We start from the raw sequence: 27,670 nt of genomic DNA, 5'->3' as shown, positions 1-27,670 counted from the left end.
CCCTCAGAGACCTTACCAGGGATGGTCATGTGTTATACTTGAATTAAGAATCTGTGGAAGCAGCTGGGCCTGGTGTAGGCCCGTAATCCAAATCCCAGCACTCTGGAGGCAGAAACAGGTGGATCTCTGTGAGTTCCAGGCCAGCTAGGGCTACATAGGCAGATCCTTCTATTAGAAAGGTGCACGGGAGAGGGGGTGGGGGGTGGGGGGGTGGAGGGGGGCTGGAGGGGTGGAGGGGGGAAAGAAAAGAAAGTGGAAGTGAAGCCTTTGCCTTAATGAGACAGTAGATGCCACTTAGCTGGGGCTGGAAAGCCACCTGTGACTAATAAGAGACGAGCATCACTGAGGCGAAATCTTCTGGGAAGTAGTTCCTTGAGGTAGCAAAGAAAGAAGCTCTGGTCCAGTGAGGGACCGAGGGCGCAGATCGAGCTGGCTGTAAAACTTGGGTTTCCCGCACGGTACTCACTTTGGGGCCATGAAGGGATAACGGAAGAGCAGCTGAGGCTTGGCACAGTCGGGCAGGATCTAAATCTCAGTGAGAGAGGCCACAGGTAAAAGTGCATCCTCGGTTGAAGTGGAAACTCCTGGCACGGAGGGGTCATGGAGAGAAGATGGAGCTTGACCCCATGTACAAGTGTCAGGGTCCTCCAAGAGACCAGGGAAGGCAGTGGCTGAAGGAGGTGGGATGACCCCTAAGGAGAGCAGCACGCGCGGAGTGGAGCAAGTCTGAGCCTACCAGACAAGCTCTGTGTGTAGCTGGTGTGAGAGGTGGGTCCACTCAAGGCCTTTGAAGCCCAGAAAATCTTGAGTTGAGCCGCAGACGTTAAACACTAAGTAAATTTCACTGTTAGATTTTGAGTTTGCTGTGATCTGATTACGCCTGGGTTTTCCCTCTTGAATAAGAAGACATTTAACATATTTTGTTTGTTTGTTTTTGAAAGTTAACTAAGCACACAAGAGAAAAGCAAGCCAAAACTCACGTGTCCTTCATGGTCTCTGCTTCAGGTTCCTGCCTTGCGGGCAAGCTCTGACTCCCTTGGTAAGGGACTGTGACCTCTGAGGTGAAGTAAACCCTTCCCCCACCCAGGTTGCTTGCCGGTAGTATTTTGTCACAGCAACAGAGAAACAAACCAGAACACTTATTCCAAGTTTACTAACTGTCCTACGCTCTGATGTAGTGCCCCACCCACATTGTGCGTTGCCTTTAAACAGCGCGAGCCCTCATTCCTTAAGCCAGAATAGGCCTTCATTCATTTTTTTTTTTAATTGATGATATTCACATATTTACATTTTTATTAACTTTCACATCTTTGGGACAGTGTTACCTTGAGCTTTCAATTCTTCTGCCTCTGTCTCCCAAGTGCTGGGATTATGGGCAAGCACCACCACACCCCAATGCTTGCCCAGTGTCAGAGCACCCCGTTGGATGCGAACAATTCTGTGTTTTAAGAGGGGAGCAGCCAAGAACACTTCCTGAGTATGGTTGTTTTTGAGGTGCTGTGATTGCGCCACCGCACCTGGGTAACAAAAGTCTTATGGCTCTGAAATTTCATTTACAATTTTTAGGTGGCATTTTACTATAAGTAAGGCACTCTCCTCTCTCCCCACTTCTCAGGTTTCATGTGGTCCATGCTGGCTTCAGATGTACTACATAGAGCTGGGCGTGGTGGCGCCATGCCTTTAATCCCAGCACTCAGAGGCAGGCGGATCACTGTGAGTTCAAGGCCAGCCTGGTCTACAAAGTGAGTCCAGGACAGCCAGGGCTACACAGAGAAACCCTGTCTCAAAAAACCAAAAACCAAAAACCTCAAATGTACTATATAGCCAAGGATGACTTTCAAGTCTTGGCCCTCGGCCTTTATCTTCAGTGTTGGGGGTACAGGCGTGTAGCTCCACCCCCGTGCCTCTCCATCCTTTTCCTCCCTCATCCATATGTTAACATATCGTCGTCAATATAAGCCATGGGTCCTTCTTTTATTTACTAGGTTATAATCCATCACGCTTGCTGCATGTTTTTCTTATTTAGCTTGTCCCTGTGTTGAGTAGTGCGAAATCCTTCAAGCTGCCTTCTGTAGCCTTTTGGTCTCTTTTAATGTCCCCTCCTCTCTCTCTCTCTCTCTCTCTCTCTCTCTCTCTCTCTCTCTCTCTCTCTCTCTGTGCACTTCATTGCTTTCTTATATAAGTTGTCCCAGGTTCATCTTGTACTTTCACTGCCTATTTCTGGAAGTCAGCACCAGCCATTTCTCTCAAATAACTTCCTGTATTGGTAGGCAAGGGATATTTAGAAACCAAGATCTGGGCACCAGGTATGCTCACTGCTACCAGGGTGTAATTGCTTCTAGGCCCTTTTAATAAACAAAGGGGAAATGAAATAACAGTTTGATTTAGCTAACTGTGTTTAATCATGGATTCATTACTGGTACTTCTAATTCTAACCCCCTTAGAGTTCTTTCTTTCTTTGCACCTCTTTCCCACAGTGACAACTCTGGCTCCCAACATCATCAATGTCTCTTTTCATCTACTCCGTGCAGTAGCACACAAAATTATTTCAGAATTGCTGTATTGATTCCATTACCAAAATAACCCACTAAATAGGGTTCAGGGTTTTTTTTTTTTTTTTTTTTTTTTTTCTTTTGCCATTTTGCTTTGTTTTTAGAATGTGGGTATGTTGTATATATTGAAAACACTGCATTAAAAGAGGGTGGAGCTGGAGAGATTGCTCAGCGCTTAAGAGCCCTGGCTACTCTCCCAGAGGACCCAGGTTCGGTTCCTGTCACCCTCATGGCAGCTCACAACTGCCTGTAACTCTAGCTCTAGGGGATCTAGAACCCTTACACAAACATGTACATGCAAGCAAAACCCCAATGCACATGAAAAATCAATCTTAAATAAATAAATAAAAGGGCTGGGCATGGTGGCGCACGCCTTTAATCTCAGCACTCAGGAGGCAAAGGCAGGTGGATTGCTGTGAGTTCAAGGCTGGCCTGGTCTACAAAGCAAGTCCAGGACAGCCAAGGCTACACAGAGAAACCCTGTCTCGAAACATCAAATAAATAAATAAGTAAAAGGCATGGGTTGGTCTGCCTTCCTTTCAAAGCTGTTGTATTACATATTTAAGTGCAGTTAAATTCATTTGCTTCTGTTGCTATTCAGTTTCAAGATACATATTTTTTCCAGACAAGGTCTCACTATATCTAGCCCTGGCTGGTCCTGAATTTGCTATGTAGCTCAGGCTGGCCCCAGACTCACAGAAAGCTGCCTGCTTCTTCTGCCTGCTGAGGGCTGGAACTCAAGTTGTGTGTCACCACACCCAACTTAAGATACCCATTCTTGTTAATTTAGTTCTCCCTTTGAATATGTAAAATTTTAGTCTTGTCCCCAAATTCAAATCCCTGCAAAAAGTGCATAGAATACTCCACAAGTCTGTATGTAGGAGTTATGTGCATTTTCTGTGCATTGTTCCAGTTTTAACACTTGTGCTATCAAAGAAAACGCCCCTTATTAATACAATCCAGTACCCAAGTCTTTTGGGTACTTCCACTATGTGAGTTCTAGGATGGAACTTAGGACATTAGGCTTGGTGACAAGCAGCTTTACACAGTGAGACATCTGATGGATGCCTTGTTTGTTTGTTTGTTTGTTTGTTTGTTTTTTAAGGGTTGGAAGACTTATTTTGGCCCAAAGTTTTAGGGTCTCAGTTCATTGTGGCCTGAACAGCACACTAGAGCAAGTGGCTCACACCACAGTGTGAGACCCACACAGAGAAGGTAGGTGCCTGTGAACACATGATTCTTACTTAGTCCCTCCCCCTGCACTCCTCAGTGACCCCTGCACTCCTCAACGACCCCTGTTCTTTTTGTTTTGTTTTGTTTGTTTTTCCAATACAGGGTTTCTCTGTGTAGCCTTGGCTGTCCTGGACTCACTTTGTAGACCAGGCTGGCCTCGAACTCATAACAATCCGCCTGCCTCTGCCTCCCGAGTGCTGGGATTAAAGGCGAGTGCCACCACGCCTAGCTAGTGACCCCTATTCTTACCTCTTTGGTTTCCTTCCTGCATCGCTGACCATTCAGGGTTTGTTCAAACCCTCTCCACTCTTGTTTCTGAAAACAGCTGCATCTCACTTTCTTTTTCACGGTTTCTTCTTACTCCCCTTTTCCAGTCTCCTGCTTTAAAATTTGCAATTCCTCCAGCATCCTCTTGGCTCTCATCACTTCCCTCAGTGTCAGCTGAGATAATCTAAACTACTCCTGCATTTAAATGCTGATTTACTGGTGACCTCAAAATTCATACCTTCATGCCAGACTTTCCTGATCTCAAACTTAAAACCAACGGTGTGCTGACATCCACATGTGTCTCTCGCGGACTCTCAGGTTTACCATGTCTACTTCCCTTCCAGGATCCCGCCTTGAGGTGAATGTCAGCCATTCAGCTCCTTCCTTTAGCTAGAACCCTGCAAGGTGTTCTTCACGCCTCCCTTTCCCCAACTACAGTACAACCTACTACAAAAATAGCACCAAATCATGTCCAATTAGGCAAAATCATGTCCAATTAGCCATCCCTGGCTGCTTCCTCTGATTTCGGAATATTCGTGCTCTGCATAACCCTCACCCCAGGCACCTCCCCTTCTCATTTCCCACAGGCTCACTGTGCATAAGGCGTGTGCCTGTATTGCCAGCACGTGGGGGGCCGAGGCGGGAGGACTGAGTATGTGGCCAACCATAGCCACAAAACAAGACTCTGTAACAACAATAATAACAACACAGGGAGGCGGATCTCTGAATTCTGTCTGGGTCAGCCTGGTCTACAAAGCGAGTTCCAGGATGGCCAGAGCTACACAGAGAAACCTTGCCTCAGGGGAAAGCACACACACACACACACACACACACACACACACACACAGCAATTTATAGTCATTATAATCTCTTTCTCACACACATTCTCTCTGTATTCAAGGTCATGCATTTGGTAAGTGGTGGAAGTTAAAACTTGGGTCTCTACCCAGACTGAGTTCTTGGCCTTTACATACTTTTAAAGTGTATTATTAAGCAGGGCGTGGCGACACACACCTGTAATCCCGGGCACTCTGGGAGCCGCTTCCTTCACCTTCACTATTATCTAACCACAGCATATCGGGTCATATCACTGACCATTCTCAAATATTTTGATGGCTTCTCAGTATACCGGAACCAAACTCTCAGTTTCTTGCCAAAGTCTTCAAGATCCTGTGTGACAAACTCCAAACTCACCTCTTCTTTCTTTTCCTCTCCTTTGCTCTGTGTGGGTGTGTACGTCATATGCATACGTGTGTGTGTGTGTGTGTGTGTGTGTGTGTGTGTGTGTGTGTGTGTGTGTGCACGCGCGCGCGCGGGTGCACCTGTGCATGTGTGTCTTTCCCTCCCGGCTGCTTTCAGCCAACATCTGCTACACATTGTCTCTCAAAGATCCCTCTCCCTGCTCGCCAAGCTGCTTCCGGCTTGTCTTTCAGACCTCATTTTAATTTCTATACAGAGAAGCCTTCCCTCTTTGCTATTCCTTTCAAAGAGTATATCTTTCAACCTTTATTTATTTATCGGGGAGTGGGTACTCAAATACCACAGTTAAGTTTGGAGGTAGAGGACAACTTTCAGGAGTTGGTTCTCTCCTTCCAACATGAGAGGTCTGGGGCTGGAACTCAAAACTCAGGTCTGCCAACTGGGTGCCAAGTGCCTTTGCTGGCTGAGCCAGCTCACCAGCCTTGCTCTGCTGTTTCTTAATTAGGTCCCTTCTTAGTAGGTTGTCTCTGTCCTGTATTTATTTTCTTCTTAGCCCTTAGCAATTTGCAATTATTTGCTTGCTTCCTTGCTTGCTTGCTTGCTTGCTTTGTTTCTCTTCCCCCACCCAAATTAAGTGCTCAGAGACAAACTCTGTGTCTGAGTCACTCTTGTGTTCTTATAAGAGGCGAACACAGTTGCTGTTTCAGAAGGGACTCTGGCATTTGTTGCATATACATACACTGTCTTTTTCTACTTCGTAGCTTCTGTTTAATAACAATTTCTGAACGCTGACCGCTTTAGTCTGTCATAGGCTAGATTCTAGCTCCTCTCATGTAGAGCCTTACTCCCCCTCACTGTGCCTCTCTCTACATACTGTCAGCCATGGTTTTTATTGCTGCTAATGGCCTCAGTCATTTCACATTTCCTGATTCAGATTCCTGAGAGAGAGATTGATTTGCCCAACTCATTTTCAAGCAGCCAGGATGCATTTGTAGGTCCCTGGCAAACCCTTGGGGTGCTTGCCTGTGGGTTGTGTTCCAAGGCCCAGTGCAAGCAGCTGTGTTCTGGCAGGGAGTAAGTGGGTAGAGACTGTCAGCAGAGCACTGGCTTCGCACAAGAATGAGGAGTTTGCAGGCACAGGGGCTGGTATCTGAGCATTAGACCTCCCCTAAGGCCCGTGTTCCCCAAAAGCTGACCTCTGAGACAGAACTCAATCCATCTCTGAGTCCATTTCACTCTCTGCAAGAATAGTAAACACGAATTGTAGCCCCACACATGCACGCAGTGTTTCTAAAGTGCAAGATGGGCACTAACGTCTGCATCTATTCCTCTAGCAACCACGGGAGGTAAGGAACATTAAACAAATGAGAACATTAACTAAGGATAAAAGAATAACAGCACATTCCTGTAACCTCAGTACTGAGACTGGGCTCAAGGTCACACACACACACACACACACACACACACACACACACACACACACACACGAGCCCCCACTAGATAGCAGGTCTCTTAGCTCCCACACCATATCTCGCTGCTTGGTGCTGTAATTCTGTCATCCCAAAGGGTTATAAAAAATATGCTGGGCATGGTGGCACACGCCTTTAATCCCAGCACTCGGGCGGCAGAGGAAGGAGAATCGTTGTGAGTTTGAGGCCAGCCTGATCTATAAAGTGAGTCCAGGACAGCCAAGGCTACACAGAGAAACCCTGTCTCAGTGGGAAAAAAAAAAAAAGAATAAGCAGTTGGGTGTACAGTGAGCTGCTTTGGAGGAGCTCAGTGGTGATGGGAGCTTCCTGGAGGCAGCAGGACAGCAGGACAGGGAGTCTGGGCTCTTAGCATAAAGCTTAAGTAGCTCACCATCTATGGAGCTCAGGTCACAGGGCAGTAATTCAACTTCCCATACTCTCTAAACTCAACCTTAGAACATCTGTGTGCGCCAGATAATATTATAATTCCCCTCTCAACACATAATGGACATTGAAATTTTAAAATTAGGTCACAAGGACAGAGTTTAAGGTCTAGTAAATGGCCATGCTGGGACCCTAATTTAATTTATGTCCATCTGATCCCCAAGCCCTCCTTCACCCCCCTCTTTTGTTTTTTGTTTGTTTGTTTTGTTTTTCAAGAGAGGGTTTCTCAGTGTGTAGCTTTAGCTGTCCTGGAACTCATTCTGCAGACCAGGCTGGCCTTGAACTCAGATCCACCTGCCTCTCCTACATTCTTACAGGAGTCTGCCCCCTTCTCTCTCTCCACTCCTGAGGATTTCCCGTGTACCAGGCAAGTATCCTACTATCTGACCTGCCTGCTTTCTCTTGGTGAGCTTTGCTATCTACATCAAGTCAGTTCCTTTCTTTTCCTTCTTTCTTTCTTTCTTTCTTTTGGTTTTTTTAAGACAAGGTTTCTCTGTGTAGCCTTGACTGTCCTGGACTCACTTTGTAGACCAGGCTGTCCCTGAACTCACAGTGATCCTCCTGCCTCTGCCTCCCAAAGTGCTGGGATAAAGGGTCAGTTCCTTTCTTACTTTCCATTTCCCTAGCTGTAAAGTGAGGCTATCTTTATGGAGTCTGTGGAGTCCTTAGAAGCATATGGCGTATCCCTATCCAGGAAGCCCCACAGGGGTACACTGTCTTCAGTTTAGTCTGAATCTAACCCCTTCCTGTGTGAGAAACAGCACAATTATACCAACTCCAGTTGACAATAAAGGAATTCGATTCCTCTTATGAGACCCTGCTGGCAAATGTTCCTGGTCTAAACGCATTAAGGCCAACAATAGTTATTCTCCAAGGAAAGGAAAGACGTGGTATTTGTTTTATTATTTATAAAAAAACCAATGACAACATTTTAATTTTTTAAAAGAGGAAATCTGAATTTATAATTGAGCTTGAGATCTTTTCCTACACTAAGGTTTTAATGTCAATGATCTTATTTAATACTATCACAATGCCAAAATGGAGTTCTTATGGCCTCCACTTTCCAGGGAAAGACACTGTAACCCAGAGAATTTTAATTCGTGGAAATCTAACTGAAGATAGTGAAGGAATTGAAGCTCCATTATAAACCATTACATCAAACTTCCAGTTCTAAGAACTTGGAGAAGTTACTAACAAGTTATCTTCTGGGCTCTGACCTAAGAACTCTGGATGCCTCAAAAATATAAAGTATAGTAGTAATAATAATAATAATAATAATAATAATAATAATAATAATAATGAGGAGGAGGAGGAGGAGCTATATAGTAAGGGGGTGTCCTGGGCTTGTAAAGCAGTACCACTAAGTACAGTGTTTTGTTGTGCCAAGCAATGTGAATGGAAGGACATTGGAAGAACCCCAGAAGCAAATCTCTCTTTGGTCTTCTTCTATCTTCCTCTCTGCCATCTCTTTCTCCCTTGAAGTTAGTCACTGAAATAAAAACTTCAATTTCCCAAGGTGGGTCAGAGAAACTAGATATATTAGCCTAACTTTCCCCTTCCTTTCTGTAAAGGACAATTTGTCTGACAGTGAGACATTAAACGCCTCATCCCACTCGTGCCTGGGAAGCTAAGGAGAATCTGAGCAGATGGGCAGGGTCAAGTGGCCCCTCTTGATCTATTGCCCTTTGCTCAGCAACAGTTCTACCTGATTGCCCAGTGTTTACTGAGCTGAAATACAAGAATAGTCTTCTCTCAGTTTTTGATCATTTCAGAATGATTGGCTATCTATCTATCTATCTATCTATCTATCTATCTATCTATCTACTGGTGTTTTGCGATAGAGTCCATACTGGTTTCAAATTTCTAATCTTCCTGCCTCAATCTTTTAAAATAATATAAATCCTCAATTTTAAAAACATCTTAATTTTTTTTTTCTCATTTGAACCTGTTTTTTGTTATAGGGATGTCTGCCACTCTCACAATGGTAGAACTAGATATTCTTTTAATTAATTAATTTATTTATTTATAGACAGGGTTTTTCTGTGTAACAGCCCTGGCTACTATGGACTTACTTTGTAGACCAAGCTGGTCTCGAACGCACAGAAATCTGCCTCCCTCTGCCTCCGAGTGTTGGGATTAAAGGCATGCACCACTACACCCAGCAGATTTATTTATTTATTTGGGGGTTTTGTTTTGTTTTTGTCTTTTTGAGACAGGGTCTCTCTACATAGTCCTGGGTGTCCTGGAACTCACTATGCAGACCAGGATGATCACTAATTCACAGACATCTCCCTGCCTCTGCCTCCAGAGTGCTGGGATTAAAGGCACACACTGCCACACCTGGCATGACATATTTATATTTTTATGTATTTGTATGAGTGTATTGTGTACTTAGTTGTATGTGTCCCTTGTGTGTGCAGTGCCCTCAGAGGCCAGAAGAGGGCACTGAAGGGCCAGTTGTGAGCTGCTATGTGGATTCTGGGAATCACACACATGCTGTGATATGCCCCTCAGACACATCATGTACACATGTTTAAAAATCATAGTAAATTTAAAAGATTTAAAACCCTCACAAAATAGTGATCAGAGAAAAGATCTAAAATAACAAAATGAATCTTATAAGTCACATAAATAAAAATATTCATACAAAACAAAAGTCACATTCTAAAGAAGATATACAAACAAAAAACATATTAAATAAAGTTTAGTTCTACACGTGGGAAAAGGGGAAAAAGTCAAAGACTCAATTCCAGTGCCATTGTCAGAGACCAAAGACGATGAAGGACTGTGTACAAAGTCAAAGCCACCCATCAGCAAGTGAGCATAAAGCCTAGAGGCAATACGATAAACACTGCACAGCTGTCTCTGGGTTGGGGGAAATGAGAACCTTGGGCTGTCTTCCTTAACACGTACATAATTCTAAAGATGTATGCTAAACATCTGTTTTTGAGGTCGGGTGTGGTGGCGCATGCCTGTAATCCCAGCACTCGGGAGGCAGAGGCAGGTGGATCACTGTGAGTTCGAGGCCAGCCTGGTCTACAAAGTGAGTCCAGGACAGCCAAGGCTACATAGAGAAACCCTGTCTCAAAAAACAAACAAACAAACAAACAAAAAACCACCAACAACAAAACCAAAACCAAAACCATCTATGTTTTAAAAAAATAATTATTTTGAAACATTTAATTATATATATATTTATTTATATATATTTATATATAAAATCTGGAGAATGATGGTCTCCAGAAGAAAAGCCCTAGAGGAAGCAGCTGTGACACCAAGCTCAGGCCAGAACCAGGGTGGACAAGCTGCCGGATAGGGGAGGGGCAGGGGGGCTCAGATCACCACCTCAGTGTCCATGGACACGAGATCCAAGCTCTGCAGCAGATGAGGAAAGTGGACAGCCAGGCCTGGAGAGGCTGAATCTGAGGCGGCCTTCTTGAGCTGTAGGATCCAGCCTGAGGAAGCAGAAAACGTGCTGATGGCTGTGAGGAATGTACAAAGGTTATTGAAACTGGGCCCTAAGAGTCAGAAATCTGACTCAAAGAAGCTAAACCACAGAAGCAGAGATGGGGGGTGTGGTGACACACACTATCAATCCCTGCAGAGGCAGGTGCATCTCTGTGAGTTCCAGGCCAGGTTGGTCTACAGTTTGAATTCCAGGCCAGCTAGGGCTATATAGTGAAGTGCTGTCTAAAAAAAATAAATAAGTAAAAAGGCAGACAGGAAGTGTGAAGAGGAGACCCTGAAATTGATGTTTAAAGGAGGCGAGGAACCAGCTGAGCAGGGGAGTCCTCTGCACTGGCCTGAACCGGAAGGGCTTGAAGGCAAAGATGAGGAAGAGATCAAGATTCTTACTGATAAACTCAGAGCGAAGCAGATATCCGCCGAGTTTGCTGAGAGGTTCTTAAATAAACTGAAAAGACAATTGGTGACTTGGAAGGTAAGCTTACTGCGCAGAAGAGGAACTCTTGTGTACACAGAGGATGCTGGGGCCAGGCTCTGCTGGGCATGAAGGGGATGCAGAGCTCCTCTTGCCTTCCTGCCACTCCTGCTGAGCCTGACTCCCCGCCCCCGCCCCCGCCCCGCGCCCCCCTCATCCCCCACCCCCCACCCACACACACACCCGCGCCTGCCAGAAGCTGACCTTGAAACAGACAGCTGATCTCGGGAAGGCTATTCCCTTGTCACTTCTCTGTCCTCTGCCCGTTGAGGCTTTCTCACCCACTTGCTTCTGCCTCTTCCCAGAGGTGCCAGCTGGGCTAGAGGCTGAGTACTTTTGGAGTGCATTTAGGGAATGCAAGCACACATAAAATGATTTTTTAAAAGCATGGTATGGGCCTAGAGAGATGGTTGAGCAGCTATGAACACAGGCAGCTTTTCCAGAGGATCCCAGTTCAGTTCCTAGCACCCACGTGGCAGCTCACAATTTGTAAGTCTGGCTCTAGGGAATCAGATGTCCTCTTATGGCCTCTACCCTACCAGGCACACAAGTGGTGGGCAAGCATATGTTCAGGTAAAACACCTATATACATAAAATAAAAAATTTTAATTTAATTTTAAAGCATTCTGTGATATATATATTTTATAATGGCTTTGTTGTTGTAGCAAATTTTTGTTTGTGTTTGTTTTTAAGATTTATTTATTTTATTTATTGCATATGAGTGCTTTACAGAAGAGGGCAGCAGATTTCATTACAGATGGTTGTGAACCGCCATGTGGTTGCTGGGAATTGAACTCAGGGCCTCTTGAAGAGCAGGTGGTGCTCTTAACCACTGAGCCATCTGTCTGCCCTGTTTGTTTGTTTTTTGAAACAAGGTTTTTCTGTGTAGCCTTGGCTACACAGACTCTGAATACCAGGCTGGGCTCAAACTTACAAAGATCCATCTGCCTCTGCCTCCCTGAGTGCTGGGATTACAGGCAGGCACCACCACTTCTGGCAAAGCAATTTTTATTCATTTATTTTATTTTGTTTTGCAGCTTACTTTACAGCTTAGAAGCAGCAGTCTAATTTCTTTCTTCTTTTTGGAAGACGTCTTTCCAGCCTAGTGCATACTGTCTTCTCCATAGAGGCGGAAAACAGGTACAGCCTTACCAACAGCCAAATAGAGGGCAGGCAGAGACTCCATCTTGGGAAACCTCACTTCTCTTGTACAAGAGGCAGTCGGACAGGAAAGTTCTAGGAAGACTTAGCCCTCGACAAAACAAACCCTGCACTGTTAAGCTTTAGGCATCTTTGACAACCTCGGTTTGTTTGTTTGTTTTTAACTTTTTTTTCGTTAGAAGTAACCAAATTAAGAAATTAAGGCGGTGAGACCTCTGAGAGGCACCCCTTAGTTCTCCCAGCACTAGGGTATTGCGCATGTTAGGTAAGCACTCTGTCACTCATCCACAGCCTGGAGACCAAGCTGACCTCATGCCTCTCCGTTTTCACACTGCAAAAGTATCGCGTGCTCCTTAGTGCTCAGAGGACCATTGTGCACTGCCCCGAATCCTTCAGTGCAAGAAAGAAAGTTGCTGTTTGTGCCACAGAACCACTTGCATGAAGCTCACCTCATCGCCCTTTTTTGGGTCTTGGCTGCTGTCTCTAAAGTGACATCTCAGCACGCTTTGTCTCGGGCAGTGCCAGACACATTGAGTAGTCAATGTGTGATATTTTCAAACTTGATATTATTTTGAAACTTTGCCTTTTGTGGGTTGGTGTGCCTTGGTCACTCCACCTGGCTACGAAAATTCTCTACAGTTCATGATGCTGGCACTGTGCTAATCTTTCTAAGGTTCTTTCCATACCCAACTGCCACTTAATTGTTTTTTTTTTTAAATATGTATTAATTCTTGTATGTATATACACTGCCCGTGTGTGGAAGGCAGAGGAGTCGGTTCTCTTCCACTACGTGAGACTCAGAGATGAAACTCAGGTCTCGATGGCTTGCTCCTTCACCCATTCTACTGGCTCCTAATCTAGAATATTCTAAGAATCCAAACTCACCATTAGGAGCTAGGCTGTTTTTGCATGCCTGCGATTCTAGTGCTCAAGGCCGAGGTAGGAAGAGGTTCAAAGGCAGCCTGTGCTTCATAGTAAACTCTCTGCCAGTCAGCGGGATGCGATGAGACTGTGGGACCCTGTCTCAAATCAGTACTGAGCTGCTTATGCATAGTATAAAAATGTCAAAGAATAAATAAAACTTATTCTTTTAAAAATCAAACATTTAGTGAGAACTGACTAGGGCCCAGCACTCTGGGAGGGAGGAAGAACTTCCTGCTGCTCTCACTGACCTATGACCCCATTTCCTGTTGTCCAGGCCCTTTGTTCTTTGACTCCAAATCCGTCCTGCACTTTCCTGCATTCTTCCATAGCTGGCTCAAAGGTTATTCTCTTTATGAAGTTATCTCTGAAACCCACATGCACAGGCAGAGGGAATTGGTTTGTTTTGTTTGTTTGGTTTGGTTTGGTTTGGTTTGTTAGTTGGTTGGTTGGCTTTTGGTTGTTTTTTCTTGAGACAGGGTCTTAGTCTAGGTTGGCTTTGAGCTCACTATGCAGTTGAGGATATGACCCTGAACTCCTAGTCATCCTCCCTTTATCTCCCAAGTGCTTGGAGCTCATTCTTTCTAACAGATATTTAAAGAGCACCTTGATTCATGTTTGCAGCCCTATGCTATATTGGCTCCTTAAATTTGGATAAAAAAAAACAAACAAACACCCAAAAGGACATTGCTTGCATGTAACAGGTTGCCTACTGCCTGTGTTCAGTAGCAATAGCTATTCATTCAAGCAGCTTGGTGCAGTAGAAGGGTACACTTCTCAACCAAATAAACAAGCTCAGACCCTGGCCCGCCCCTTACTGACTGACCCCGCCCCTTACTGACTGACCCTGCCCCTTACTGACCCCGCCCCTTACTGACTGACCCCCACTCCTTACTGACTGACCCCGCCCCTTACTGACTGACGGGGGGGGGGGGGCGGGGAGGGTAACAAGTTTCTGTGTCTGTAACATGGAGATAGCAATAACCTCTGCAGTGACCACGGTAAGACTGAATGGATGCATTGTAGGCATGCTGAGAGTTTGTGGGAAAACCGCTTTCTAATCTATAAAGAACTACAAGAATGCAAGAGATAATGGTGCCCTGAGCAGTTGGAACAGAACAGATAGAAGTAAGAAGGGCAAACTTGCAAACAAGTAACAGTCATTTAAAAATTAGGGCATGAACAGCAGGCAAACAACGTGACTTTCATGAAGCATTTTTGGATGCTTCTGCTTTTGTTTTGTTGTTGTTGTTGTTGTTGTTTGTTTGTTTTTTGTTTTGGTTTGGTTTGTTTTGGTTTGGTTTTGGTTTTTTGAGACAAGGTTTCTCTGTGAAGCCCTGGCTATCCTGGCCTCCCTTTGTAGACCAGTCTGGCCTCGAACTCACATTGATCTGCCTCCTGCTTTTGGTTTTAGGTGCACAGTGCATTCAAAAAAGAAACACTGGGGAAAGTGGTCAGCACTGCTCATTAATACTAAGAAGTGCATATATTTAAACAAATGAAAATCCCCAGAGTGGAGGGCTCAACTGAAAGTGAGAACCAAGTTTATACAGAAGCTTATTTACCAACAATGAATTTCATAAACACCATGATAATGATGGTAGTTTTAACTACTCCTTTTTTTTTTTTTTAAAGAAAAACAATATATTTACTTTGAGCACTTTATACACATGACCTCATTCAGCCCCCAAACCAACTCATGAAGTACAAATTATCATTCCCTTTCTACCAGTAAGCAAATAGAGCAAGAAAAGGGAGGGGGAGCGGTGAAAAATATAAGTCCAAAGTTTATCCAAAAAGGAGTCCTGTTACTTCCCACAGTTTGCTAACCTTAGGACCATTTCCTTCCTAAGCACTGTTTCTTGCTTCTTCTTCGCATAACCATTCCCTCTGCAGTTACAGCTCATCCTTCTGATCATAACGGGCTTTCTCAGCACTGGCTCCCTTCCTGGGCCCCGCATCAGCTTCCTCTTCCTCGTCTTCCTCTTCATCCTCTTCATCCTCCTCGTCCAGTCCCCAGATGTCCTCTTGCCTGGCTAGCTCCTTTTCCCTCTTCTTCTTGGTCTCTTCCGCCTCCTTCTTTTTCTCCATTTCCTCATACAGCTCTCTCCACTGCTGCTCTACATCCTGTTTAAAATGTGGAATTTCAAAGTTTCACAGATGATATAAACAGATAGCCCATTTTAGAAACATCTGCTGTCTTCCCATTGGCTTCAAGACTCCCAGGATGATGTTCGTTTACATATAAATTTCAGTACCTCTGGGGGTGGAGAGAAATCTGTGTCTGGGTGTTGACATATAGTTCCTTCGTAAATAAAACAGATTCACAGCCAGGCATACTGTTGTATACCTGTAATCCTAGCACCTGGGAATGGAGGCAGGATCAGGAGTTCAAGGACACCCTCTGCCAGACAAAGAATTTAAGGTTGGCCTGGGCTACCTAAGACCCTGTCTCAAAATGAAAAAAAAAAAAAAAAAAAAAAAAAAAAAAAAAAGTAAAATAATTTTTAAAATATAAAATGGGCTGGCAAGGGGACTAAGTAAATAAAGGTGCTTGACACCAAGCCTGATGACCTGAGTTTCATCCTGGGACTCAATAGTAGCAGGAGAGAACCAAGCCCCACAAGTAGCCCTCTGATCTCCACACCAGGACTCACGCATTAAATCAATGTAGCCCCCACCCCCTTTTTTTTAAAATCAAACTATTTTTTAAATTAAATAAGATACTAAAATAAAATTAATTCAGATTCATCATCTATTATTAGATGCCTATGTCATTGCCCACCACAGGCTAAAAAACATTTGTGTGGTATTTGTACTTTCCACAGCAATCGTTAAGGTTACTCGTCCACTTTCTACACGAGGCATCTGAAGTTTGGATTTGTTTATTTTGTTCTTGAGACTGGGTTTTGCTATGTGATCCAGAGTGGCCCTGAATGCTTTCTCTCTTTTCTTTTTCTTTTCTCTTTTTTAAATTCGTTTGAGACAGAGTCTCTCTATGGAACTCTAGCTGTCCTGGGACTCACTCTGTAGACCAAGCTGGACTCAAACTCACAGAGATCCACCTGCCTCTGCCTCTGGAGTGCTGGGATCTAAGGTGTGTTCCACCGTGCCTGACCCTTGAACTCTTTTTTAATTCTTCTGCCTCGCCTCCTCCCCGATGGGATTGCAATGTTGACTGTAATCACACCCGCTCATCCGCACTCCCGCTCATCCGCACTCCCGCTCATCCGCACTTTCTACATTTTGCTTTTCCCAAACTGAATACAAGTCCTATGAAGACAGAAATGAAGACAGATTTTATTTCGTCGCTATGTCCCCAACAACTGCCATGGCAAACCGGATCTTACCAAGCACCTGCCAAGTGAACGTGCGGTTTAATAGCTGTCATGTATTGAACACATGCTAGATGGTAGGGACTTAAGAAATAGTTGCTATCATCATTCCCAACTCATAGATGAGGACAGGTTAAATAAATGGACCAAGTTCACACAGCTGGCCAAGGATGGAGCCTGGATTCAAACATAAGCAATCTACCTAAAACATTCATGCTCTTAACTAATATATATATATATATATATATTGACACAACACAACACTATTAGAGGGTTGAGGAGTGGTTCAGTAACGGAGTGACTGTCCAGTATGAGCAAAGCTCTAGGTTAGATTTCTAGTGTCACAAAATAAGGATGATAACACTAAAGTAAAACCAGACAAAAGTAGACTAAAAAGCATTTTTTTTTAAAGCTGGGCACAGGGTCAACAAGATAGATAGCCCAGTGAATAAAGGCAAATGCTACCAAGCCCAACAGCGTCAGTTAGATCCACTGGGAGGCAGGCCTGGTGCCACAGACCTGTAATCTCAACTACTAGTAGGCTGAAGACAGCACGTGTTCAGGCCAGCCTTGGCTACCAAGTGAGCCTAAGGCCAGTCTGGGGAATTTTGTGAGACCCTGTCTTAAGAAGATAAAAGGAGTTCTAGGAATACTGCTCAGCAGCAGAATGCTTGCCTCGCCTACCTGTCCCTAGCAACACGTACGGCTTTTATCTGGGCTCTGGGGATTTGAACTCTGATCCTCATGCTTGCACAACACATGTTTTATCAATGGAGTCATTTCTCCAGCTCCGGGTAGGCAGGCAAGATTGTGGTTTTTTTTGTTTTTACTCTCTGTGCTGGTGCTTTGCAGGGACCTAAGTTTCCTGCTAAATTATTAAGCACTGGCTATAAACCTACTTGAATTGACCTTCCTGCGTAGACAGGCCATCTGGGTGTAGGGTGTCTTCCTCAGGAAGTCATTGTCCCCGCTATTACTCCACACATAAAATGGGTCTGGGAAGAAAGGAGCTGGTAAACAGCACTGCCACCTCTTCTCTATGGTGGGCTGAGAGGCTTCCTCTAATGGCACACGGAGAAGGCCGTGTGGCACACGAAAGGAGCATGGGTTCTGGGTTCAGGCGCCAGCTCAACAAGTAAAGGCTATGTGTGACCATTGGCAGGTTAGCCTCTGAATCTGTTCCCATACCTGAGAAATGGAATAATATCCATATTTCAAGGTCACCTTCAGGGCCAAGTGAGATACGTTTTGCAAAGTGCTCAGAGTGACAATATAGAGTCAAAGATGTCCAGTGAATGTGCGTTCTCTATCTCTCAAGGTCAAGTGACCAGAATTGGGACAGTGATAGTGAGTCTTGATTTTGCAAATGGCAGAATCAAACATCTGAAATTCAGGGTGAAGGAACATCTCACCTTTCTCAATCCCCAGGTCATATTTCCAACCTCTTCAGCAAACTCTTCGTCATTTGTTAGAAGGAAATTGTCAAAGATGCTGCCTGATTTCACCTGTTGAAATGAAAAGCGTGAGATCATCACAACCGGGTCCTAGGGGGCTAGAGAGATGGCTTGGTGGGTAGGAGCAATTGCTGCCTAAGCATAGGACCCAGAGTTTGGATCCCTAGCACTGGTGGAAATGTCTGTGGCTATGACAATGCCTGGCAACCCCAGCGCTGATCACTGTGCTTGCTGGTGGCCAGTCTAGCTCCAGGCTCAGTGAGAGAGCCTGTCTCAAGAGAATAAGGTGGAAAGTGATACAATGGGATACCCGATGTTCTCTTCTGGCCATGGTGTGTGTACCCACATACACATATGCACATAAATCACACACACACACACACACACACACACACACACACACACACACACACACACACCAAAAGGCTTTGCCTTATTTATTTATTTGTACATTTGTGTCAGTTTATGTTCCCCACATTCATGGAGCAGTGAGTCCTCAGAGGCTGGAAGAAAGTCCTGAATTCCCTGGCACCACAGTTACAGAATGTTGTGAACCATCATATGGGTGCTGTTAACAAAATCAGGGTCCTCTGCAAGAGCAGTTCATAACTGCTGAGTCATCTCTCCAGCCCCTGCCTCTCTTGGTTTTTTTTTTTTTTTTTTTCAAGACAGGGTTTCTCAGTGTAACCTTGGCTGTCCTGGTCTCACTTTGTAGACAAGGCTGGCCTCGAACTCACAAAGAACCACCTGCCTGTGCCTCCAGGAGTGGTAGCATTACAGGTGTGAGCCACCGTACCCATCTTCTTTTTTTTTTTTTTTTAAATACTATTGTAAGAAGCCAGGTATAGTGGTATATGCCTATAATCCCAGCATACGGGAGGGTTCATGTACTAGAGGCCAACTTCAAACTCTTTATGTAGTGGTACATGAAACCTGGTCTCAAAAAACAAACAAGATTTTAGTATCTGTGACTAAAAGGTTAAGTCTATGCTTTATAATAGTTTCAGTGCATATCTATCTCATGACAAAGGAATAAAATGGGGAGGAGCACAACACATGGAGCTGAGCAGACCAGCTCAGCTGCATTCTAGATCTGTGACATTAGGCGAGTTACTCAACCCCTCCGAGCTCCTCTTTCATAAATAAATCAAGGAAGCCAGGTATGACGGTCCGAGGCTGTAATCCCAGGACTGGGGCGACTAAAGCAGAAGGATCAGGAGCTCAGGGTCATCTTCAACTACACAGTGAGCTTGAGATCAACCAGGCTACCTGAGACCTGTCTATAATGATGATGACACAACGATGGTGGATGTGGCACATACTCCTGTGATCCCAACACTCAGGAGGCAGAGGCAGAGGCTGGTAGCAGGCAGAACCCAGCCAGGGTGGCAGAATAAAACCATCTCAAAATAATAATGATGATGATGAGGAGGAGGAGGATGATGACATGTGAATCATGAAAAATAATAAGTCTCTCATAAGTAGTATCATGAAAATGAGGACTAATGTATCTAAAGCACATTAAATACAGTAATGTTGTGTATGTCAGTCAACAGATGATAATGATTTTATAACTCTTCAGTATCCAGAGCTTTTCTTTTTTTAAAAAAGATTTATTTATTTATTTTATGTATATGAGTACACTGTCTTTGCACATCCGAACAGGGTATCAGATCTCATTATAGATGGCTGTGAGCCACCATGTGATTGCTGGGAATTGAACTCAGGACCTCTGGAAGAGCAGCCAGTGCTCTTAACCGCTGATCCATCTCTCCAGCCCCCCCCCTTTTTTTTAAAGATTTATTTATTTATGGAGGTTTTCAAAGGACCAAAAGTTTGCCAGTCTGTGATTTTTTTTCCAACATGTTGACTAAATCATTGTTAAGCTAGGCATAGTGGTATACACCTTTAATCCCAGAATATGGGAGGCAAAAGCAGGTTGATCTCTGTGAGTTCCAGGCCAGCCTAGTCTAATGAGGTCTAAGATCGCCAGAGCTACATAATGAGCCCCTATCTAAAAAAAAAAAAAAAAAAAAAGAGAGAGAGAAAGAAAGAAAGGAAAGAAAGAAAGAAAGCTTTAATCCCAGCACTTGGGAGACAGAGGCAGGTGGATTGCTGTGAGTTCATGGCCAGCCTGGTCTACAAAGTGAGTCCAGGATAGTCAAGGCTACACAGAGAAACCCTGTCTTGAAAAACTGGAAAAAAAAAAAAAGGAAAGAAAGAAAAGAAGCCAGATGCAGTGGTGTACCCAGGGAGTCCAGGACAGCCAAGGTAACATAGAGAAACCCTGTCTCAAAAAACAAAAAAGAATTAAAAATTAAAATAATAATAATAATAAAATAAATCATTGTTAATTTTGCTCAAATAGCTGTGTGCCCAGGAAAAGGTTTGCAGTATGAGGGCTTGTGTGTCTCTCCTCTATACTTTATAAAGCTCTGTCTTACTCTTTTGTGGCCAAAAGCCTATATATCTTTTGCATTTTTGTTTTTAATAAAAAAGCTTTTTTTATTTGGCTCACATTATCATTCCTTTAACACTGCTTCCAGCAGAAAAACAAATGACAAATGGACACAGGAGAGAAGAATTTTTAGTTTGCTCTAAGCCATGCATTTTAAAGTTGACTTGTAAAATTCCTTTTACAACTGTGAGATGTTTTCTGACCTTTTGGATGTTTCTTTTCTGAGTTGTCTGCAGCCTCACTTAGAAAACTGCCCGCTTGTTGGCTTGCCCATCTTCTCTACTGAAGAGAGTGCTCCTGGCCTCCCTTTTTTCCAGCGACCTCCTGTTCCCTCACCACCTTGCTTCAGACTCCAGAATTAGGAGAGCGCCAGCCCGGCTTCCCATCTGTGCTTACAAGTTTTTATCTTCAAAATGCAAATGGAAGGAAACACACTTCCCCTGCTGTATTCTCATAGTTAAGAGAAAAGGACGTGTGAGAAAGAGCTGTGTTTGATTGTAAAAACACAACATTTTAAAGATGTTTTAACAAGTTAATTCATTGGAAGTCCCTGTGCTATTCTGCTTGGATCATATAGTGGAAAGAGTAGGGGCTAGAGAGACGGCAGCGGGTAAAATGTTTACATGGACCTGAGTTTGGATGCCCAGTATCTGTGCAAAGCCAGGCATCATGGTCCAGGCCTCTGTCCCAACCTAGTGGGTCAGAGACAGGTGGACTCACTAGACAGCCAGTCTGGATAACACAGCAAGATCCAGGCAGGCAGAGGCAGGTGGATCTCTGTGAGTTCGAAGCCATCCTGGTCTACAAAGCGAGTCCAGGATAGCCAAGGCTACACAGAAAAGCCCTGTCTCAAACACACACACACACACACACACACACACACACACACACACACAGAGAGAGAGAGAGCAAGATCCAGGCTCAGTGGAAAACCCAGTCTCAACAAGTAAGATGGACGAATGGTTGAGGAAGAACATCCAGATGTGAGCCTCTGGCTTATACACAGGCTAATGTACTATACACACACACACACACACACACACACACACACACACACACACACACACACACATTTTAAATTAAAATAAAAAGGAATATAAGTATTTAGCTATGAGTCAGTCCACATCCCTGAGCCCTAACTACACCTCATTAGTAAAGTGGAGGAAAGACACAGGCGTAGCTCAGTGGTACAGTGCTTGCCTAGCAAGTAAGGCCTTGGGGTTGCTCCCTGCAAGGCCCGCCCTTCTCACCTCACAGGGCACTAGAAAGACTAGCCCTTAGGCCCAAGTTTTCTGCTTGCTTTACCAGATGCATATCTTCAGGGAATTTATTCAGCTTTTCTGAGCCTTCTTTTGGTGTTGAAAATATATATGCCAACAAAACAAACGAACAAACATGCAAAGTCTTTAATTCAGTGGTGCATAGAAGGGACTAAGTAAAATTTGGCTTGTATAATTTTGAGGATGACTATAATTACTATTTATTTATTTATTTATTTATTTATTTATTTAGAGACAGGGTTTCTCTGTGTTATCTTCGCTGTCCTGAACTCACTTTGTAAACCAGGCTGGCCTCAGCGATCCACCTGCCTCTGCCTCCCAAGTGCTGGGATTAAAGGCGTGCGCCACCACGACCGGCTCATTACTGCCATTTTTAAGAAGAGTTGTTTGAGGTTTAGAAAGGTCAAGGTTTATTCAAGTCTGTAACTTCCAGGCCGAGGCATCTTCAACCTTGTGAGAGCCCCCAAGGACCACCTGTCAGGGGCTGTGAGCCCAGAGAGCTTTACCTGCCAAAGATCCAGGCCAAGGACACTGATGTCGTAATAATGACAAATGGTAGGGTCAGGCTTGTATTTGGGGTTGTCTATCTCTGGATGAATCCACTCGCCCTGGTAATTGGGATTGTCAATGACCCGAGGTTTCCATTGTCCCTAAACAGAGAACCAACCAAGAGTGGACATGTCAGAAATAATTTTTTTATTCGTCTACTATGCAATCAAAAAGCATCAATCGCCAGGCGGTGGTGGCACATGCCTTTAATCCCAGCACTCCGGAGACAGAGACAGGTGGACTGCTGTGAGTTCAAGGCCAGCCTGGTCTACAAAGTGAGTCCAGGACAGCCAAGGCTACACAGAGAAACCCTGTCAAAACAAACAAACAAACAAAAAAGCATCAATTCAACTTATAAACAGTGATGTACCAGACCCCTAGGACTTTCCCTTTCTTTGAGTAAAGGCGTAAGACTTTTTCTAGCTCCCCTTCCCACCCACTCGGAATGACATGATGACATGGCAGGGGTCTGTTCTGGCTGGGCCCTCTCTCTGAACAGGCACATTCATGAAGCTCAGAAAATGCAGCTTCTTAGAGAACATTGTCTAAGTATCTTGGCGCTTGGGGCTGTTCTCGTTCTTCGGTGTGGCACGGGAAACTGCGGCCAGATAAAAATCCTGCTCCCCACTTTTATTGCTGGGCTATCCTTTTAGTTCTTGCTTCTGACACGAGCTCAGGAGTTGACCCTTAAAAGGAAGCCCCTCTACCCTTCAATACTTTTGGACTCCTAGATCCCACTCTTTGCCCCTCTGGGCTGCCTCTAAGACATTCGATTCCAATTTGTATCATGTTCCTTTAAGTGGCAGCTTTCCCCAGCTCTGGACAAGCTCTTTGCCCAAGCCTGCCTGAACCATTACCTCTTAGTGCTTTACCAGCCCTCCCCCCTGCAAGTAGGAGGAAGCTAAGAACAGGCCTCCGATGTGGCCACCGTCCCATTCAGAGTGTAGAGGGGGCAAAAAAAAAAAAAAAAAAAAAACACAGAATCTCAGAATTTATGCTCTCTTTTTATTTTTTATTTTATTTTGAGATAAGGGCTTGCTGTACAGCCCAGCCTGGCCTTGAACTTTGGAATCCTCCTGCCTCAGCCTCCTGAAGGCGAGGATTACAAACCTGTAAGCTAGAAGTTTTATTTTGTAAGTTACAGTTTACATCTCTCCCGCCCGATTTCACTTTATAAAAATTCATTGACACGAGGGGCTCCTCACCTTGTACTTGACGTTTGGTATCAGGGGCCCTTCCCATACTCCATCCATGGCTTCATTCCAGTCATCCGGCTTCTTGGCTTCCGGGTCTGGGATGAACTCAGAGTCCTCCCAGTCCTAAAACAAAATGTTCCCCGTGAAGATAGAGGGAGGAAACTGGGGCTCAAGCAGACAGGGGGAACCGGCCCAGTGCAGGAGAGAAAAGGTCATTACGGACCTCCTAACCCCAGGTGCACCGTCATACCGACCTTGAATGCTTTAAACTCACTTCAGATGGGTATTCTTGCCTCTGACCTCCTCCTGCCCTCAGCCGTGTGAGCTGCTGCTACGGCTTGTCTGCGTGTTCTCCCACACAGTCTTCACCTCTAGTCCTGCTGCCCTGAGCATGCCTGCCGGACCTGGCTTGAACTCAGACCCTCCTTTGCTCGTGGCGCCAACCTCCCAGACGCTTGACTTACTCATCTGCTTTAATGTTCTGACTACACGTTCTTCTTTCTGAGATTAGCCTCCCAGCTAAACTCCCTCTGACCTCAGGTTTCTTATCTTCCGGGTCCTCTATTTGCAGCCGTTCATCCCATTTCCTTGGTTTCCTGGCATAAGGGTCTTTAATTTTCTTGGGAGGCAGGAAGTCCCAGTCATCCTCCAGTCCTCCGCTGGTCACCTTCTCGTTGTCGATTTTAACCTCGTAAGTGGCATTAGGGCGAATGATCAGAGTGTACAGGTGAGTGTCTTTATTAATCTATAAAGGGAATGGGTAATATTTCAGTCCCACATAGGAATAGTGTAGGCTTCGGAACCTTTCCAGAATGTTCCCTCCCACGTATTTACACACGCATTACCACATTCCTTCTCCCCTTCCTGCAGTCAACGCGCCTGTGGTCTGCCCCATCCCCTAGCCATGACTCATCCGATTATTCTCCGACTTGTCTTGCATTCTGTCTGTCCTACTAAACTGCGAGCCTCTCCACAGCAGGGGTCACATGCGATTTCTCAGCTACAGCCCCCGAGGGGGATCCAGTCCTGTGTACAGTGCTGATCAAGAAGGCCTACACTTCCACACGCTGTCCTGGGTGCCCCCAGGCCCTGTGGGCTTTTCTAGACTCTCTCTTCCTGCCTTTCCCCTGTGCTCCTGCCGTCTCTGCCCTCACGCTGTGCCGCGGTCTCTTGAGTCTCCTGGACTTTTCTCCTGCAGTCTCCTCATCCAGGAATTCATCTCTGCACAAAAACTGCCCCACTCATCGACTGTCATCTTCATCTTTCAGCACAAGGAAAACCCCTCCAGGAAGCCTCCGGTTAGGGGAAGGGCTTCTTCTCTGCTCCTGTGTCATATAGGGAGTCACTTTCCTTTGCTCGACTCTTTCCCGCCCCCATCCCCTCCCGCCCCAACCGCCTCTCCATCTCCCCCCCCCCCCCCAACAGGGCTTCTCTGTGCAGCCCTGGCTGTCCTGGAACTCGCTCTGTAAACCAGGCTGCTCTTGAACTCAGAGATCCACTCTCCTCTGCCTCCCAAATGCTGGAATTAAAGGCACGCGCCACCACTGCCCGACCCTTTGCTTGACTCTTTAACTGGCTGTGAAAATTCGGTTTTGTTTTGGTAAGATCTTGCTAAATTGCCCAGGTTGGCATCGAACTCACAACCCTTTCATCACAGCATTCAAAGTAGCTGGGATTATAGACACAGATGACTATGGCAAGCTTTACTGTGAGTTTGGTTCATTTGAAAGCCCTGTCCATCCCATGCTCAAGGTCCAAGGCAGAATTAACTGTTGGTTAGTAATGCCTGTTAGGACAGTTGATTGAACATACTACTGTCCTCTAGTTAATCTAGATGTTTCTAACTTTATGTTACTGAGGCAAACTGACCCATCCCATCTCATCTAAGCACAGCAGCACTCCTGACCCCCACCCCTCTCCCCAGTATCTAGCAGTGAGTAACTGCCATACCAGACACTGCACTACATTACATCCCAGTTTTGTTTTGTTTTGTTTTGGTTGGTTGGTTGGTTTTGGTCCGCTGTTCCCTTATTAACTCCCTCCAATGTATAGCACATCTCTAGGTCTACGTAATCTGTAAATAGAGATGATAACATTTATTTTGTAGAGTTTTATAAGGAAAAACTGAGATAACATATATAAAATGTTTCCCCCCCTGGGACTGGAGAGATGGCTCAGTAGTTTCACGTGCTGGCTGCTCTTCTAGAAAACCCAGATTCAACTCTCAGTACCCACTTGGCAGCTCACAGCAGTCTGTAACTCTGGTATAGGGGATCTGACATCCTATTCTGATCTCTGTGGGCACCAGGCATACATGTGGGGCACAGACAAACATATTGGCAAAATAACCATACATTTACAAATAAACAAAATTTTAAAAGCGGAATCTTTTGCTCTGGGCCGAGGCCCGAGGAGCATACTCACCCTGCACTTGAGGGTCTTGTTGTTCTCGTGGTATTTCCCTTTGTGATAAAGGATGACCTTTAGCCTGTTGTTGCCAAAGCCACAGATGTCCGGGCCTGGAAATTAAACCCCAAAGCATGATTTCACGTCAATTTCAGGCAGTGTGCCCAGTCTGAGGCCAAAACCCAAGACAGATGCTGCCTGTGTATTGTTCTGTATCTTTCAGAGTCCCAGAAAGAGAAAGATGCCACATTTAAGGGCAGAATTATTTGAGATGGATTTAATGAATGAGGTGGTTTTGTTTTTGTTTTTGTTTTTGTTTTTGGTTTTGGTTTTTCAAGACAGGGTTTCTCTGTGTAGCCTTGGCCATCCTGAACTCACTTTGTAGACCAGGCTGGCCTCAAACTCACAGCGATCCGCCTGCCTCTGCCTCCCGAGTGCTGGGATTAAAGGCGTGCGCCACCACGCCCGGCCGAGTTTTTTTTTTTTTTAAACAAAGGGGAGGCGAGACTTTGAGAGAAGGAAAGGTACAGTACTGCTCATGGGTGGCAACAATGAAGGGGAGCAAAGTGGTGAGAGAGTACCAGGTCCTGAAGAGAGAGTCTGGGAGCAGGCACAGCAGGAGAGAAACTGACTCTCTGGAAATACAACTCGCTTTTCTTCCTCTGATCTCCTGCCAGGGCCCCGCTGACCAAACTGTCTGGAAGCCCCTCTGCTGTTTGTTTGTTTGCTTGTTTGTTTTTCAAAACAGGGTTTCTCTGTGTAGCCTTGGCTGTACTGGACTCACTTTGTAGAACCAGGCTGACCTCAGACTCACAGAGATCCACTGGCCTCTGCCTCTGGACTGCTGGGATTACAGGCATGCACCACCATGCCCGGCTTCTGGAAGCCCCTTTTAAGCCAGGGATTGCTAACACGCCACTTAATTCTGACAGGTCAGCATTACCGTCTCACTGTAGGTGGGAGTGACTCAGAAAAGCTTGTCCAGAGTCAAGAGCTGCTAAGATGTCTTGCTAGGATCCAAAGCCCTGCCCACCAAGGAACAGAGCCTGCGGACCCTTCCGCTTTATGGCAATTCTAGTGAGAACTGTGGGGCAGAGCTGGGGAGCCCGGAGAGCTCTGAGCCTCTCGCTATCGCTCTCTTCTCACAACTCACAAAGAACTTCTCAGTCTTTCAGCTAATATCAAGTGTGAAACACAGTCTCTCTCTCTCTCTCACACACACGCACACACACACACACACACACACACACCACATGCACTCGCAACACAACACATGTATCGCACTCATGCACACAAGGCATGTCCACTGTCCTCTCCCCACATTGGTCTCCTCCCTACTTCTTTACCAGGCACTTGAATTTCATGTCTCAGCTCTTGCACGCGCTGTTGGTTTTGCTCTCATTACATGCTCTCCTCCTCCTCCTATTAAAATCAAGCTCACTCTTTAAAGACTAACTCATACCTCCTCTGAAAAGCCGCCCCCCCCCATTGTATTGAATTATGCTCATGACCTCATAGCACCTCATCAGTACTTTTTTCCTCTAAACTTAAGATTCTCAGCTGGGCAGTGGTGGCGCACGCCTTTAATCCCAGCACTCGGGAGGCAGAGGCAGGTGGATCGCCGTGAGTTCGAGGCCAGCCTGGTCTACAAAGTGAGTCCAGGACAGCCAAGGCTACTCAGAGAGACCCTGTCTCAAAAAAAAAACAAAAAAGATAAAAGAAAAATGATACTCTGTAGCCTTGGCTGTCTCACCAGCCAAAGGAAAGATGAAGTCCCCAGGACTCACTCAAGCACCCCATAGACA

At 45.2% G+C, this 27,670-nt stretch overlaps 1 protein-coding gene across 1 annotated transcript in view; it reads right to left on the bottom strand.

Annotated features, from left to right (window-relative positions):
- Positions 1-14,475: 14,475 nt before the first annotated feature.
- The window catches only part of LOC127211875 (calreticulin-like), a 35,988-nt gene continuing 22,793 nt past the window's right edge, over positions 14,476-27,670 (bottom strand). Inside the window, exons 4-9 of the mRNA XM_051171963.1 lie at positions 25,884-25,978; positions 23,995-24,204; positions 23,469-23,582; positions 22,221-22,364; positions 17,935-18,027; positions 14,476-15,314 (exon numbers count right to left, since the gene is read on the bottom strand). Of these exons, the coding sequence (XP_051027920.1) occupies positions 15,084-15,314; positions 17,935-18,027; positions 22,221-22,364; positions 23,469-23,582; positions 23,995-24,204; positions 25,884-25,978 (887 nt within the window). The 3' untranslated portion in view covers positions 14,476-15,083. The remainder of the gene's footprint in view (positions 15,315-17,934; positions 18,028-22,220; positions 22,365-23,468; positions 23,583-23,994; positions 24,205-25,883; positions 25,979-27,670) is intronic.

This window comes from Acomys russatus, chromosome 29, assembly GCF_903995435.1.
Source record: "Acomys russatus chromosome 29, mAcoRus1.1, whole genome shotgun sequence".
In the NCBI taxonomy this organism is placed as follows: Eukaryota; Metazoa; Chordata; class Mammalia; order Rodentia; family Muridae; genus Acomys; species Acomys russatus.
The sequence above is the reverse complement of the archived record's forward strand: the minus strand, read 5'-3'. Positions and strand labels throughout refer to the sequence as shown.